This window comes from Oryzias melastigma, linkage group LG23 (genome assembly GCF_002922805.2).
Source record: "Oryzias melastigma strain HK-1 linkage group LG23, ASM292280v2, whole genome shotgun sequence".
Taxonomy (NCBI): Eukaryota; Metazoa; Chordata; class Actinopteri; order Beloniformes; family Adrianichthyidae; genus Oryzias; species Oryzias melastigma.
The window spans coordinates 12,960,592-12,977,692 of record NC_050534.1 but is presented as its reverse complement, the minus strand read 5'-3'; the positions used below and the strand labels follow the sequence as shown (position 1 = coordinate 12,977,692).

General features: G+C 37.5%; 1 protein-coding gene across 2 annotated transcripts in view; it reads left to right on the top strand.

The window, feature by feature from the left end:
- plxna4 (plexin A4) overlaps positions 1–17,101 on the top strand; it is a 218,628-nt gene that overhangs the window by 147,557 nt on the left and 53,970 nt on the right. For both annotated transcript variants that reach the window (XM_024282545.2, XM_024282535.2), the window contains exons 6-9: positions 7,972–8,095; positions 11,491–11,644; positions 12,945–13,044; positions 13,628–13,742. In XM_024282545.2, coding sequence (XP_024138313.1) covers positions 7,972–8,095; positions 11,491–11,644; positions 12,945–13,044; positions 13,628–13,742 — 493 coding nt within the window. The remainder of the gene's footprint in view (positions 1–7,971; positions 8,096–11,490; positions 11,645–12,944; positions 13,045–13,627; positions 13,743–17,101) is intronic.

The following is a 17,101-nucleotide window of genomic DNA, read 5'->3' as shown; positions in this document are numbered from 1 at the left end:
CAACTTGTCCAACAGCACGATTGAGTCAGATGTTTTTATCCAACAGGTCAATGTTTGTTCTGTAAAAACTATCCTCCTCATCTGAGATCATCTGTTTTTAGCACCAGCAGACAGCAGCTCAAACACCGGGTGTCTTGTATGTACATTGTCTCACAAAATTATACTTTCTGAAAAAGCAGGTACTGTGAAAGTCGTTAAGGGAGAGGCGAGGGTGGCTGAGGATCTTCTGGGCATTGTTAGAAACGCTTCGTAGAGTCTGTTTTGTATATCATAGCACAGCTGGAGACACAGTGTCGATGGTGCAGCAGTTAAAGGCAGTTCGTGCTCATGTTGATTCTCTGGAGAATCCTCAAATTGTTGGGCCGCCGTGAACAACTGCTGAGGTGTTAAAGCACCTTTTGAGCTCTGCATCCATATACACGTTTTAGAAACTTAAGCTGTGTATCCACTTCATACGAGGGCTGTAGATTAGTCCTCGCCGTCACTCCATCTGGTCTGGCTGCCTTCCTGGGGTTCATTGCCCTCATTTGTGGTCCTCACCTCATGTACCTGCACCTAGAGAATGGAGCAGTTGTAGATCAGTGGTGATTTAGCTTCCCCTGTTAGCATAGCATTGCCCTCAGGTGACGTGGCGTTGTACGCTCCTCTGTTGGAGCTATGACAATAAAACCCCAACAGGCACATTATCCCATTTATAATAACAGATATGTTGCTTAGGCAACAATAGCAATGTTGGAACATAACGGCTACAGTCAAAAATCAAATATTAAGCCTTACTGATGTCTCAGCTGTCAACTCAAGTAGTATTTTAATCATTGTAATTATTTCGCAGCCACTTTATTTACCAAACTGACATAAAAGCTTAAACTAGTTTGTGGGTTTTTTTGTCTTGTCTTTTAATTTGACAAGACAATGTCTTTTGTCAGCAATCTTCAAACAAAACACAGAATTTTATTTACAAAGTTCCAGTTAAATATAATTAAAATGTTTTCCCAGTTCAAACAATTCACCAGATTCCAAACTTTCTAAATAATCACACAATGTTTTAAGATTATTATTATTATTGGCCAACATATTGCAGATGTATTTACTTCCAAGTTGTATGTATGCTACCGGAAACCCTAGAAAATGATTAAGTAGTTACACTCTGTCTTGTCCTTCATAGATAAAAGCTCCCTCTTGACTGAGTAAACACACCTCCGCTCAACAGGCTGGATATTGACTCCTTGGATCAATGCTGTCATATACTGTTACTTTCGTTGCACACATGCAGGATCATAACAAAGCATAAAGAAGCAAAAGGCCAACTGTCTCTACCAGAATTTGATTTGTAAATATCCTACACAATTGAATGTCATAGTATTATTATATACTGTTCCCTAATTAATTTTGTTGCTGATATTTGTATTTACTGTCACAGTAACAAGATACAGAGAGCATGGCACATAAAAAACTAAATGGATTCAGTTCATTTGCTATGAAAAATACCTCATGGATCAATAATTTCCTAAGATTGGCAACAACACAACATGAGGTAAATATTTCCCTAATTCAGTAAGTAAATACTTTAAAGACCCAATCCAATAAAAATGGAGTGATGCATATAAGGAACATTAAGCTTAAAAATTCTATATTCAAGTTGTGGTAAATAAGAGGCAAATTAAAATTAAAAAAACTTGTAGAAGTGAAGTAGCTGCTACAATCAGAGAACCAAAGTCTCCTTGCTGCGCTCCACTCTGATGCATCCTCTCAGACAAATAGATCCATATACGTCTTTGTTTTCCCCGTCTGAGCTGGGATCTGGATCAAAACTTGATGGCTGGATAGCTCCATTACTGCTCAACATTGTTCTTACATCAGTAATGTTAGGTTGAGAGTGTGAGGGGCTATAACATACTATGTAAATAGGGAGATGATGGGAAATGGGGATGGATTTATTCTACTGCAACAGTTTTGCCTTCAACTCAGAGGTGAATTTCTAATGAACTGTGTCCTAAAAACTACTTTTTTTATTATTTTGGCTAAAAATTGCATATTCCTAATTGAAAGACCCCTTAGAATATTTATTCTTTGGCCTTTAAAACCACACATCCTACATTATATAGGCTGAATACTCATGCAGGAGTATTACAATAGCTCCAACCTGATGCTGAGAGGTTGTATTCTAGTTGCTTTCACTGAGAAATATTTGTCTGCATTTGAAAAGAAAATAATGGAACTTGAGTTGGACATGCTAATAGCCCCAATTTTACTGAAACATGTATGGTGCACTTATAAAATCAGACTCTGTCAACCCTAAACAGACTTCAGCAAGGTTGTTGTATCACTTTCAGTTATTTTTCTTTTTATTTGGTACAGTTTACATTCCTGCAAAGGTCCACTGCAGTGTGGGTTGTAGATTTTTAAACCTGAGGACAGCAACTCTGCGATTTTATATGCCTACAGGTATAGGAGAGAGGTTTTTGCGTATGTGAAAGTTTTTTGTGTGTGTGTGTGCGTTCACACAAAGTGAAGTAACAGGATCATGGCCAGTGGGCCAGGTAATGACTCCCACACCAGCTCCTTCATGCAGATTTTTGCTCTGTGCTCCAGCAGTCTTAATGATAGCGGTTGGTATACTTGTTATTTTGTGTATACGTGTGTGTGCTTGTGGCCTTGTTCAGCTGCATTCATGTGTGTTTGATGCCATGCTCGAGTGAGAGAAGTAGTCAGCCCGAATGTCAATGTGTCATATGACTGAAAAAGCGCGCCACAGCTCCTACTCCACAGTAACTTATGCAGCCTGAGGTTATTGGTATGTATAAGATTCCACATAAGGCATGATGATACATTGGTAGTATGGTAATTGGGTTTCTGCTGGCCAACAAAATGGTGATTCGTTGTGCAGATTGCTTAAAAATAGAAACTCGATGTGTAGTCGGGGTGTAATGGTTTTAAAGGTTATTTAATTTTATTGCGTATCTTTTTCTTCATTCAAAACATTTTCTTTGCTCATCCAGAGATATATGCACTGATGACCTATGTTTCCGTCTGTATGTTGATGTATACATGTGAAAACTCTTGTATAGCTGAGTTTTCACGACAAATTTTAATTTGTGAAGCTGAGAATGAAGCATGTATTGGGATAAAATTGGGAAAAAATCAGAGGGAATACTTTGTGGTTTATACTGATTCTGCATATATATATATGTTGCAGATTGAAGAATTTCATAGCTCTTACATTACTTCTTTTCAGGGCTATTGTTTCAATTTATGTGAATAAGCAAAGCATAAAATCCCAGTCCTTTTTTCCACTACACTTGTGTGCATTTTGAATGCATATGCCATCAATCAAACTGTCATCAGCAATTTTTCTTTTTAAAAGTAAAGGTTACATTTTACAATCATTTCTGTATTTAGATCTTTGAAGTTAAAGAATAACTTTTGAAAATGAACTTTTCTTGCATTGAGTTATACATATATTAAGAATCTGAGCTGTATAGATTTTTTTAGGACATTTGTTTACAATACTGCCTGCTTTTGAATGGCCTTGACAGCCTCATTAGCAATAATTGCCAAGGCCAGGAATCATCTCTTTTTCCTTTCAGTTGCTCTCTAATTGTGTCACCTTATCAAAGGCTGTGAGAAACAAGAGTGCAGATTAGCTTTCATTCAGAGCCCATCTAATCCTTTCAGCTTTCTTTCTCAAAATCAGTCATTGCCAGGCAGTAAACAGCTTTTTTTGACAGCAGTGATTACTGACCAAATCAGGGAATGTTGGACTTCTAATTTTGCACAAAAATGTAGTTAGTCAAGCTTTTCTCGACAGCTATTTGAAATCGAAATGATGTTGTTTAGCTTTATTGTCCTCATAGTTTTCTGCAGTGTTCGCAGAGTGAAACAGTTACATACTAATACAATACAGCACACGTATATGGCTCGTCTGGATAATAATTAAAAACAATTATCTAGTGTTTTACACATTTTCAGTCAGTTAAACTGTGTATTTTTTTATTCATTTTTCCCAAACTTAAACTTTACAATTTATTAAAATAAAGCATTTTCAGAAGCAATCCTACATCTTTGATTCAATAAAGACATAGAAATGTGTTTTTATCTCCTATATTTCATCACAGCTTCATTCCTTTTCCTTTAGACTGTACAAAAGCCTTTGTTCCTGCCGGTTCAGAACATTGTGTATGCAAGAAATGAAACACAGTGCCGGAAAAATAGTTTGAATAACTCAAATGTCAGACACTACAATAATCCACCATTGTCTAAACTAATCTGTATGGCATACAGTGCTGATTCTTCCCTGCGTTAAACAGTCTGTGTTGGTGGGTGGCATTGCATTGTAATGCAAAATGATGGATTCAGGAGCATTGCCTTTGTAGGCTTGGACCTTCCACGGTGGCATTGCGCTGGTCTCATTTAAAAAAAATGATAAATGTCTTCAAAGCGGGCGTCCTTGTCCTTCGTTGGAGAGATATGCCGAAGACAGATAAAGAGACAAGAAACTTCCCTCTGCTGAGTCACAGTCTGCAGTCTGTTAGAAAGGTTTATTATTCAACCTGTTGCCTTTTTCATCCGGCACAGCGAGTCTGTGGCCTTTTGACACCTAGATGGAGATGAAAGTTGCGGCGCCTGCAGAGAGAACTGAGGTAGAACGTTAACTGCTATGTTACAATACAGAAGTTAGACGGCCTTTTTCAGTGTGAAAGTAATGCTTAAGCTTGCTAGGAAAAGAGGGGATTCATCTATAGGTGATTAGGCAATAGGATCATTCTATCGAGAAGATATTCATATTTCTTTTAGTCAATGATTTCATTTCTCAATTCTTGAAATACTCTTTTATTTTCTGATATCTTCAGGGTACATCATCCTAATGTATTAATATCTTATGTAGATAATATCAACAAATGGTGTTCTCTATGAAAAATACCATTAAATAATGGAGTATTTCTTTGCATCTGCCAAACACATTTGATGCTTTATATGACAGCATTTGATTAATGTCAATCTAAAGACATTGTTCCTTTAAAATTGCCATATGCATATGCTTTTTTATATTAGATTCTATTAATTATATAGTCTGTTATATCTATATTAAATTCTCTTTTATGAACTGAACAGTTCACAGAAATCAATCAAAGACATGCAAGTATGCAATAAAACGGAGTTCCAGAGGGTTGAATAAATCATGTCTTTGAAGTTTCTAGTCACTGTGTTTCCTTGAACGATTTAGTAATGATTGAGTATCTTTAGTGAAATATCTTGCCAGTTCACATAAGTGAGAATAACTTTTGTGGTGAAACGTAAAAAACATTTAAAACATGGTAATAGAGCATTGTGTGCATTCAGATTTTGCTAACCAGAGCTATTATACACTATGAGCAAGCTAAAAGAAAACTTTAATATTTAAACCTTATTAATTTGCTTAATTACTGGTATTGCATGTTGGTTAAAGTCTCTATTTTTGAAGAAGAACATATATATTCCAATTATTAACTCTACAATATAAAATACAAATTGGAAGTTTTAAAGAATTATTGTGTTAATTCAAAATGTATAAATAATATTTTTTCAAAAATTATACTGGAATAATATAATTCCACGGTACAAGGTGGTAGTAGGAAACATATTTGACTATTGGGTCATGGCTAGTAATTTGCAGAGAAAACAATACAAATTGTAACTGTTAACGAGTTATTTTCGAAAAAAACTTCTACTGTGGACTAATTTCTGTCAGGATTTTGCTGTTCTAAATTCCAAAAGTGTCTACTTACAGTAATTAATCGTTTTTTTATTAAATTGTTTTTGTAAAGAAATTCCATTAATTTTGTTTCTAAGTTTATTTTATATGCATTTAAAGACTGTTTTATACATTTTGAGTCAAAAACGTGAAACGCTTTGTACCTTTAATGTTTTTACATATACAGTATGTGTGTGGGACTTTTCTGTTTAGTGTGCTTGCCTGGAGCTCCATATATGATGTGGTCTTATTAAATCACTGCTAGAAAAGGAGGCACAGACACCAGAGATAGGAAGCACAAAGAACGTGAAGCGATTAAACCCCTACTCAGACCGGCTTAGCAAGGAAAGCTTCACGGAAAGCCAACAATAGTTGCATTTCTTCTAATCTTCCTTCTTTTTCTTGCTCTTTCTTCCACTTTCTCTCCTGCGCTCTTTACCCTGTCTTCCTGTTCTCTTTCTCTGTCAAACAGATTATGTCTTTTCTTTATGCCTGTCTGCTCTGCAGCGCGTTAGGCTGCTTAACTTTACAATACTTGTGTCAGGTCAAAACCAGCCCTCCCTCAATCTCTGGAGTTCAGGAGAAAAAAACTGTCTTTCTGTGCACAGAATTACTGTATTTTTTTTTTTTAGATGTCAACCTCCCTAAATGGTTTCTTTTCTTTCAGTTGTTAATGTCAAACTTCTTTCTTTTTGATTTTAAATGTGAGTTATCAAAGAAATATAAGACTCTGTGTTGAATTGGCAGCTTGTTAAGTGTGCAACTGGGTTCTTGAACGCGCTTTGGGAATACGTTGTTCTTTACCTGATACTGAAGCGTTGCTCCAGACTTTTTCTTTCACAGCTCTATTCTGATATGTGAAAGACTTGCTGCCATATAATTCTGCACAAACCACAATTATTGATTTTTCATCCATGATCAATTTTCAAAAGGATGCTACCGATACATCAATCAAGCTGAGTTCCTGATTGGTCATTGCTGAAAAGCATACAAAAGACACCATATACCTACTGTACTGTAAAGTATGGGGTGGAAGCATCATGCTTTAAGCCTGTTTTTCAGCATAGGTAGCAGGACGACTGAACCATGTATGGTCAGATTTTGAGTGAAAACCTCCTTCCACCACCAAGAGCATTGAAGATGAAACATGGCTGGGTGTTTCAGCTTAACAACGATCTCAAACACACTTCCCGGATAACCAAGTAGCTTCTTAAGAACCAATTCAAGGTTCCCAGATTTTTATGGTTCCCATAAAAAATCTTTGGAGGGAATCGAAAGTCAGTGTTGTGCAGTGATAGCCCCAAAACATCACAGCTCTAGAGGAGATCTGCATGGAGGAATGGACCAAAATAGCAGCAACAGTTTGACTGCTGTCATTGCTAACAAAGAGTATATAACAGAGTACTGAGTTTTATTTCTTTATTGACCAAATACTTGTTTTCCATCATAATTCACAAAGAAATTTTTTCAATGTAATTTTCTTTTTTTTTCTCCTTTTGTCTCTTATAGTTGAGGTATACTTATGATGAAAATTGCACGCCTCTGTTTTCATTATATTTGCCATAAGGCATCAACCCCCACAAATATGTACTTTCGATTATTTCATCTGAAACATATATGTAAAGCTTAAAAACTGTGAGGAAATGAACAGCAGCTCTTATTCCACCTCACCTACAGACCCATTTAGATCTCCCTGCCAGGAGGACTCACTCACCAGTCTGTCAGTGAGTAGTATTCAGAACAAGAGTCATGAAATTCCCCCTCTTGTACAATAGCTGAGCCCCTCTTTCTTCCAAGCTTAAGTAGTATAGTGGACTAGACCACCTGGTCTGGTATTAGAAGAGAAGGGGTTTCTGTCCCACCGTACCACCATCCACATCTCCACCTGCATTTTGGCATCACTGCTGAATTCCATCCATTAAGAATACTCCACAAAGTCTAGGCCAATAAGCCAGGTTCACTTCCACATATAGAGCAGCCATTGTATTAAATAAAACTGCTTCAGCTCCTGTACTGACTGGGCTTTCATTCATTGACCGCTGAAGCTGGTGCTCTGCCAGAGCAGAAACATGATAAGTGTTTATAAAACCACTAGTTTGGGAGTGTTGGGACATTCTCTTTTCCCAGATGAAACAGGTGAAAACGAGTCTGCCCTGATCGAGTTGCTCTGTGCATGCATATGTGTGTATCTGACATCTTTGAGTAACACCCTCCTTCTGATCTTTCTTCTTTTCTTTCAGGTGTGCCAGAAAGGAGAAATGTGAGCGTTCATCAGAACCCCGGCGCTTTGCCTCAGATATCAAGCAATGTGTGCGTCTCAGTGTCCACCCGAACAATATATCAGTGTCCCAATTTAGTGTCACGGTAAGTTGGAAGCTAACATTCAAAGTTTATACTGGGATTGGTTTTCCTTTTATTTATTTTTCTCTCACTCTCTTGACTCAGGAGACAAAATGTGATTTAATTTTAATTAGCGGTAATTCAACATATTGTTGTTTGATGTTAAAAAACATTTTCAGGAAGCAAATAAGCATTTGGTTCACTGGAGCCAATTTGCAGTAAATAGTGAGGATAACTGAATGTGTTGCAAGTGAGAAAATCTTGTCTGGCAGATTTACAGCATCACACTCTCAAGCATATTTCGTAAGACGATGTAATTATGCTCCAAGCACTAATGAGTACACAGTGTTGACTTTATAATCCAGCTTTATGTCATTTTACCGCCTGCCAGCGTGTGTCCTCTCAACTCGACCTCACAATGTCCAGCCCTAACCAGTAAAATCATTCCAACAAAATGTCAACCACTATAAACAGCATAAGGTTTAGCTCCGTGTTTATTATGACATTGCATAGATAAATGTAGCACTTTGCACCGTGGAATCTGAGGACCCAAAGATTAGGAACATGATATTTTATTCCACTTCGTTCCTTGAACTTTGTTAAATATCTTTGAGAATATTTACTTTACCACATGGATTTTATGTCTGCATCACATCAAAAAATTGACAGTAAAAAAGTTAAAACCAGAAGATGTTTTTAAACACCTCGTAAAGCTCATTTCATTAGAAATTGTAGCAAAAGCCCAAATAAAGTTTTTTTCATGTTTTGGACGATCATTAGAGATGTTTAAATTATTTTTTATTGAAGAATATCTTGATTTTCTTGCTATCAGGATTCATTTCATCCATCCATTTTCTGAACTCGTTAGTGAGCATTGATGCACGCTAGTTTTTTGCAAAGACTTCTGAGAAATTTCTAGTGCAGTCCATTTTGGAAGTGTAGATTGGGACAGCATTGCAAAATGGCGGACCCACTACGTAGTGAGTAGTGAAGGAGTTCGGACAGCTTTGGTGTCTATAATTCTGGTTGGACACAAACTATTAATTTTCAAACGGTCTTGAAAAGGACTAACAATACTCCACTGCCAAAGCTGAGACCCTGATTGGTCAAAGCTGATTTTGTACATAGAGGTTGAATAAAAACGTCAGTAGCAACACTTGAGACAGCAGTTTACATAGACTTTGTCATTGGAAAGTGTTGCTTAAATGCACTTTTCCGAGCCTTGTAAAGCATTTTTATACATAATGCTTTACAAACTGCAATAGACTGCCTTTATGTCTAACTCTGTAATGGGTTTTTTACTTACAAAGGAATATCAGAGACCAGTATGCAGCGCCTGTGCGTATAGATACATTCATGACCACTGTAAATGCGATTAAGCAAACTTGTTTCCCTTAAAGAGAAAATTCTGTAAAAGTTAAACAATAAATAAAGGGAAATGCTCAAGGTAGAAGAGAGAGAAGCGAAGAATCAGTTTTGTGTGATGTTGTGTAGTTGTGTCTGTCACTGCCACTTTCTTTTCATTAAATAGCAATATAAAAACAGTGCAGGTCAGCCCTTCTTTGCCGCTGAGGCAGCTTTCAGCAACATTTCCAAGTGTACTAGTGGCTCAAATCGATGTTTAAACCAAGGCTTCTCTGCAGACACGGTTTTCCATCAGTATGTATATTTTGGTCTTGACCCTACTTCCTTCCCATCAAACCTCCTCCTCTTTAATCCAAGGACAGCCTCTTTCTCTTTCCCCCTTTCTACCTCACCTAAGGCCAATTCTCCCCAGGTGCCAAGAGAGCTTACACAGCATTTTTGAATAAAGAGGACGGATTTGCATTTCTTATTTCCTGAGGAGTCCTTTACTGCGGCTGTTCAGCAGTCTTTATGGCTGCGCTTTTTACCTGTCCTTCATTGTTCACTGCCTCATGCACAAACATCAGCCCTCCTGGTAGATCTTCTTTTTTTGCAGACACTCTACCAGTATAGTTTCATTTTGCTTCTCCGCAGTCATTCAACATCACTTTTTATCTGAACTAATTAATTTACTGAAAAAAAAACGTCTAAAAAACAAAAAAATAAATCTCATAAGGTGTAACTAGGCTACAATGTTTATAAATTTTGCCCAATTTAGGAATTGGGTTAAATTAGGGAAAAATAAGTGTTATAGTTCCTTTAGCATTGGATGGAAAATGCTCACTTTTTTTTCTCATTCTTTAAGTTATGTTTTCAAAAGCAAATGACACTTTTGAAAAGATTTGGGATAGTTTATAACTTTTTTATAGGGCTGTGAATATTGACGCTCGCGATTAATCAAAAAGAATTAACGCGGTTAATATTTATCAATGCAAATTAGCTATACCTCCCAAAGAAACAGTCCTTCGCTTTGCCTCCGCGGTTCTGGATTCCATGGCGTGCATCAAAACACTTCGTCAGATATTATCCCACTTATACCATGGTCACTTACAAAGTGAATAAATATTCAATTGGTTTTTAGTACTTTAACTTGTTATTTTTTTTTTTTTTTTGGTTTAAATCGCTTTTTCACAAAAAGCGGACTATTAGGTTCACAGTCCACCGCATTGTCATGACAACACGTCGCTGAACCTCGATTGCAGTGGCAAAGGAAAGCGATATAAATGCTGATCGTCACGATACTTTAAATCAATCATTAATTTAGATAGAAAAGTCACCTCTTAACACTTGTTTTTGTCCAGAAGACGAAAAAAGGCTTTTTTAAAGCAGCTTGCACAGCGGTAAAGAACATTAGAGCTATGTGATATTTTAGGTCTGCAGGTTTGTTTCTTATGGCCGTACATCAATATCTTTTCTTGGAGTAATACTGCAGACATAAAAGTCTTTAGAATTTTGCTTATTCTACTGTTTATGTGTTTTGTGCTCACAAATTACACTTCTGGGTTAACACTTGAATCAATGAAAAAATGTCAGACAATAAAAATGAGGAACATTTATCTGTTTTTGTTCAAAAGTCGCATATTGTCTTATAAAATGTACCTAGTAAAATATTTTGATTATTAGTTATTAATCACAACATAAAAGTGTGATTAATTGAATTGTTTTTTTTATTGATTAAGAGCAATAATAAAAATAAATGCTCTAAATGTACAGTTTCATGTTTGAGTTTATTTTGTGATTATTCGCAGATAAAAAATGGTTGGCAAACACTGTTTAAAAAAAGTTAATCTCGATTATTTTTTTTCTTGGTTTGCAATTAATTAGTTACATTTTTAAATCGATTCCTGGCCCTACTTTTTAAATCTCAAATTGAGACATCTTAGACTTCACTATAAAGATCTCAGTCTCATTGCCGCCCTAAAGTTATTTACAACCATTTTGCTGTTTTTCGAGTCAATCTTTGTTGGATTTGATGTTGTGAATTTATACTTTTTTGTTTCTTTTCTTTTTGACAGCTAGTGCTGGAAGCCCATAATGTCCCAGAGCTTTCAGCTGGTGTCAACTGTACCTTTCAAGACCTGGCTGAGATGAACGGATTGGTGGAAGGAAACCGGATCAAATGTTACAGCCCGGCGGAAAGAGAAATGCCTCGCATTATTGTTGACAAAGGTAAGAAGTCCATCCGTTATAATCCAAAGAAACTCCCGTTCTACATTAATTAAGTAAATAAATCATCTTCAGTAAAAACATGTCTGAACACGCTCACTGTATGTGTTTAAAAAATGCAAGAATATCTGCTGACATTTATTTTGATGTTCCTGAAAAACAAGTTTCTTGAAAACTTTTATATTTGTTGCTATTAGCAACAAGCCTCAAAGCAATGCCTTAGGAGGTCTTAACTTATAAATAAACATTAGTCATTAGTAGTAGAATCTTTTTACCCTTATAGTGGTGTGATCCAATTTCATAACTCGGTCGCCTAAAAAGTGCAAAATTGGAAACTGATGGTCATGTGACACTTAGACAGATTGCATGCATACATGTAGAACTGAAGGGAATACCGAACGTGTTTTGACAGCATGAAAACATTTGTGTTTGACATGTCAGTCACATGTAAAGCTGCTAATGCCGCAATCCTGTAAACATCAATATGTAAACGTTCGAGGCAAATGGAGCTCTGCAGCACCGTCGCCTCATTTGATGATGAATTTCTTGTTTTAGGTTCATGAAATGTTTGAGCTAAAAGTGAGAAAAAGGAGAGAAAAAAAGTGAAGAGAAGGAAGCAAGGATGTAGTGAGCAGGCTTCAATGTAACATTTAGGTGGCCTAATTAGGACAGAGCTGTTGTCAGTGGTGCTTTACAGTGATTGATGAATGATTCCTTCTTTGTTGGGAAGATGGAAAGAGACACGGGGGAGGAGGCGTGACAGTGTTGAAGGAAGTGCAGGAACCTGTGTATAGACAGAGTGAGTATGAGAGGAAGATGTATAGAGAGCAGTTACATATGTGGATATGGTGTTGAATTAAACATGAACTTCATTAGTGCCAGACAAAAGGACACAACAAATAATGGGCACTGTCTCAGACACGCATAGACCTGCACACAAACACACAGAGCTGCTGTTTCATCTTCCTCTCCTTTTACCTTGTCAAATTCACTCTCAAAGACATTTCAAGGGGGGATATTGTGGATCCCAGGGGAGAGCTGTCTGCATCAACTTTTGTTTCTTGTACAGCTGGAGGGACAGGGAGACTTGACCTAAAAAAATGCTTCACCACTTTACTTCCCTTTCAAGATTTTCCCTTTACCATCGCAACAAGCCGTGGACCTGTGGCGTCTCCTCTACAAGCACTACAAATTCATATTTAGGATTTAAATGAAAATATAAGAATGAAAACTGAGTGCCATTTGGAAATTCCTTCTATCATGTATTAAACCTTTGACTTTGACTGGGATCTTTTTTGTGCAGGTGACCACCAGATTGTGCAGCTCTATCTCAAGTCTAAGGAGACCGGCTTGGCATTTGCAAATACCAGTTTTGTTTTCTACAACTGCAGTGTGCACAAATCGTAAGTTCACATTTGTAAATAGTTTTTGATGCACCTGATTAAACTGTACAGCTATGTCTGATATATACATATATATTTAAACCAATTTCATGGCAGGAGGATATAAAATAGATTTCAGGAGTGTCAAGAGCAGCAATATTTGCAGTCAGGTTGTGTCTCTCCCATGACATTTTTCGTTGGAACTTGCCTGCAGATATCTTGTCTAAACTCAAACTTTTCATGTTGATGAAAACCTGCCTTGGATTTTAAAATGTTCCAGTAGAGTCTTAAAGTCCTAGTCCAATCAGCTTTGATCTATTGTGAAATCACTTTTAATTATTGTTGTGCCATTTAAGCCTGAATTTAAAAAAAAAAGTATTTTTCTATGACATAGTTTCTCCAAATTGTAGGTGGATCTGTCAGCATAGCGTAAGGCCACCCCTTCTTTAATATGTCCCCATCATGAAAAAGAAGTTGTTAAAAACACAACTTTTATTGGAGCGGGTCTTTAAAAAATTGGACATGTTGTTTTCTTGTATATATTCGTTTTTTTATTAACTTTTTATTAAAAAGTGTGTTCTTCCTCTTCTTTTTTTGTGGTTAGGTGTTTGTCATGCGTGAGCAGTCCCTACCAGTGCCACTGGTGTAAGTACAGACATGTCTGTACCCACGATCCTCGCACATGCTCCTTCCAGGAAGGGCGGGTCAAGAAGCCTGAGGTGAGCCTCTAAGAAAACTTTTTGCTTTTTTGTGCCTTTCTTTTCAGTTCAGTTTTTAGAAAGTCTTATAACCCTTCTTTCACTCATAGATGAAAGACATGTAAAAAAATAAGCCCTTTAAGCAGTTAGGAAAAATTCCCCACTTTTATGCAGTGCAGGTCCAGCGAGTCAGTTTGCACAGAGCCAGCTCAGTTAGAATACTTTGTGAAATAAATTGAAGGGAAATGTTTGGCAGTGTTGGACTAATAGCCATCATTTGAGATTTCACATGCAAAGACTTGTGTTTAAAGCACAGAGACACCTTTCAGCAGCATTGCTTCCATCTGGCATGAATCTCCTGGCATGTCTTGTTCTTGACTGCACATCAAAGGGCAGTGGAAGCTAATAAAACTGAGTCATTTCCATATGCCCATCCCTATTCCCTGCGACAGCTTAGTCTTTGTGAATTATCAATAATATTGGCAGCCAGTTCTATTCCCGCCGAAGCAGAGCCCACTGTAATTAGGCTGCTCTGCTGCAGAGGACGAGCCACTTACTGAAAGGGGTGTTTTTGGTGGAAGTCTTCAAGCACAGCATAAGAGAGGAATTCGCTCTGATTTTGTTCCTGCACACGCCTTCGGGGAAAAGCAGGAGGTCATGGAAGGTTAGGGTTATGCGCATGGGATTTGGTCTTCTGGGTATTGTATGCCTGGTCATCTGCAAATCCACTGTTTGTGAAGTGGAGGTGTGTGCGGTTACCTGTAGTATTACTCCACTCCACTTCTAATTCTCTCAGATTTTCTAGAGGGAAGATTTAGCAGGGAGTTATTGGTCTGTTAATCCTACCCCGAGGTGAGCTGTGATGAAGATCACGGGTGATCGTGTTTGGGTTGGCAGACGTCACGCAACAGGAACAGTCTGCTCTCAATTGTGTTATTCCACCAGATATCCCCCCTCAAGCCATTCAGTCTGCACAAACTATATTATTTTCTTTTTTTTTTTGTCATTTCTGTAATCTCCTTGAACCATCTGCTTACCTAAGCCTAAACACCCATCTTTGCAGGGATACTTTGTCAATTAGTCCAGATGCTGGTAGTCAATATTTACTCAGGACAATAATGCACAAATCCTTTTTTTGTTTGTTCCTCGCTCCTACAAAGAAGGGTTTTGTATTAGGACAATGTTATTAGCCTTTCTTGACATGCTGTTTTTGGAAAAAGCAGGTGTTATGCAGGCTTAATTACTTTTAATTTGCTTTTAATTAACCCCCTAAATCCAGGGTCATGCATTTTTCATCCAAATTTTTTGATCCACTTTTAAATTAGTAGTTTAGTCACGCGCACATAAGCTTAAGAACTCACCACCCAGAGGATCACTCCTACATTTCACAAAAGGAAACAAGTCAACTTTATCAAAAGAGACGGCCTCTTCCAGCTGCAGACTTTTGTATACTATTACAATTAAGGGATTTCAGGCTCCGTAATCCTTTAGCTCTATGTTAATGCTTGAGGCCGGCAAAATCTCTCTGCTGTTTGAGCATGTTGTTAGTATGCACTGCAGGGTGGAGTTAAAGCCAGCCACGAACCTTCAGCTGATACCTTTTTATTAATGCCAGTCGTGATGTGGGCAGAAGGATCAGACACTTTCCTGTTGGCACATTAACCATGGTCATGTTCCTGTTTGCCCTCCACACATCTCAAGGACTTAACAGCTCTATTTTACTGTTGAAGACACTGATTTTTTTTCCCCTCCAAGAGAGGCAGTAGTTGTTTTTCACACCAGTCACATTCATACTCATATGAATGGATTGTACTTGTTTATTTGACGGTGTTTGTTTACCTGCACGCTGGGCTCTCCTTCAGACTGCAGCTGCCACCTTTAAAGCACAAACATAGTTTCTCCATAAGAAACTGATGAAACTGAAGATACTTCCTGTTCTCTTTGTGTGATGAAAACCACAGGAGGATATTTCCCTTTCTTCTACTCCTGTCTGCAACACAGCACGTTCATATCCTGAAATGCTGCCAAACCCTCTCTTAATATATTCAGCTGGTAGGCAGATTCGAAATACACACAAATATTAATGTCACGGAATACAAATCCCTATCTCCCAACTCTTATTGCATTGTTATTCCATTGCTTTATTTACTTTTTATTGTCCGGTGGTGATCAATGTTGAGTAGTTTATTTAACACAAGCACATTGATCAAGTGTTCCAGATAATTTCATTAAATAGGCTAAATGTCAACGGTAATGGCTAATGTTAGACAGGAAACGGTTGTGAGAGTTCCTTTGGTTTGATTTATACACAAATCAAGTCATGCATCACTGCTGACCGATGAGGAGTCTGGACTATTTTCAAGAAGATGAAGTGAATTCTGAATACTTTGAAGGCAAGCAAAATAATCTGGTGAAAGTTCATGTTAAAATGGTAAATTGTGAATGGTGTGTACTTGTATAGCGATTTTCTACCTTCCTTGAAGGCCCAAACCTCTTTACAGTCACAGCCCCGTTCACACACTGATGGCGGCTCCGCTGGCAAACACTAACCACCAGAGGCAAAGTGGGGTTCAGTGTCTTGCCCAAGGACACTTTGACGCATGGTTGCACAAGGCAGGAATCAAACCTGCCTTACTTCTGCGCCACGGTCACCCCCTTGAAAATTGCAAATTCAACTTAATATAAAAATGAAGCTCTTAAGAACTTCAATTATGATCCATACTTTGCCTTTATTTTCAATAGGTAAGACTAACTACAGTTTTCTTTCCTTTTATTTCTACTGAGTCCCTAAAGGGACAAAGAAGTAAAAAAAAAAGTACCATACTGGTTTCTCTTGTGCACAGTTGATGAAAGCTAATGTATCCCCTGCACTGAAACAAACCCCATGACTTTAGAGCTTATTTCAGGTGCCGTTCAAAGCTAACATCAGGCAAGCAAAGCTGCAATGTCTTTATAGGGAAGTCCAAAGGTAGAGTAAAACTCAATTGGCTCACGTAATGTCATTTTCAAGTAACTGACTCTGAAAAAGGCGTCCTGTCTCCTAAATTACCACATCGTTTCTCATGGGCATCATTTGTTTTCTTGTGCAAACCATACTTTTATTGTCTGCACTAGTTTTTTTTTTTTTTTGTACACACCATCCTTTCTCATGCACACCAGTTCTTTTCTTGTGCACACCAGCTGGTTTCTTCTGCTCAGTAGATACTTTCTTGTACTTACCAGTTGGTTTCTTGAGTGCACCATACTTTCTCATGCACACTAGTTAGTATGTTGTGCACACTAATTTGTTTTTTGTGCAAACCAGATGGTTTCTTGTGTGCTGCAGATACTCACTCATGGACATAAGAAACCAGTTATCTTTTTTTTTTTTTTTTTTTTTT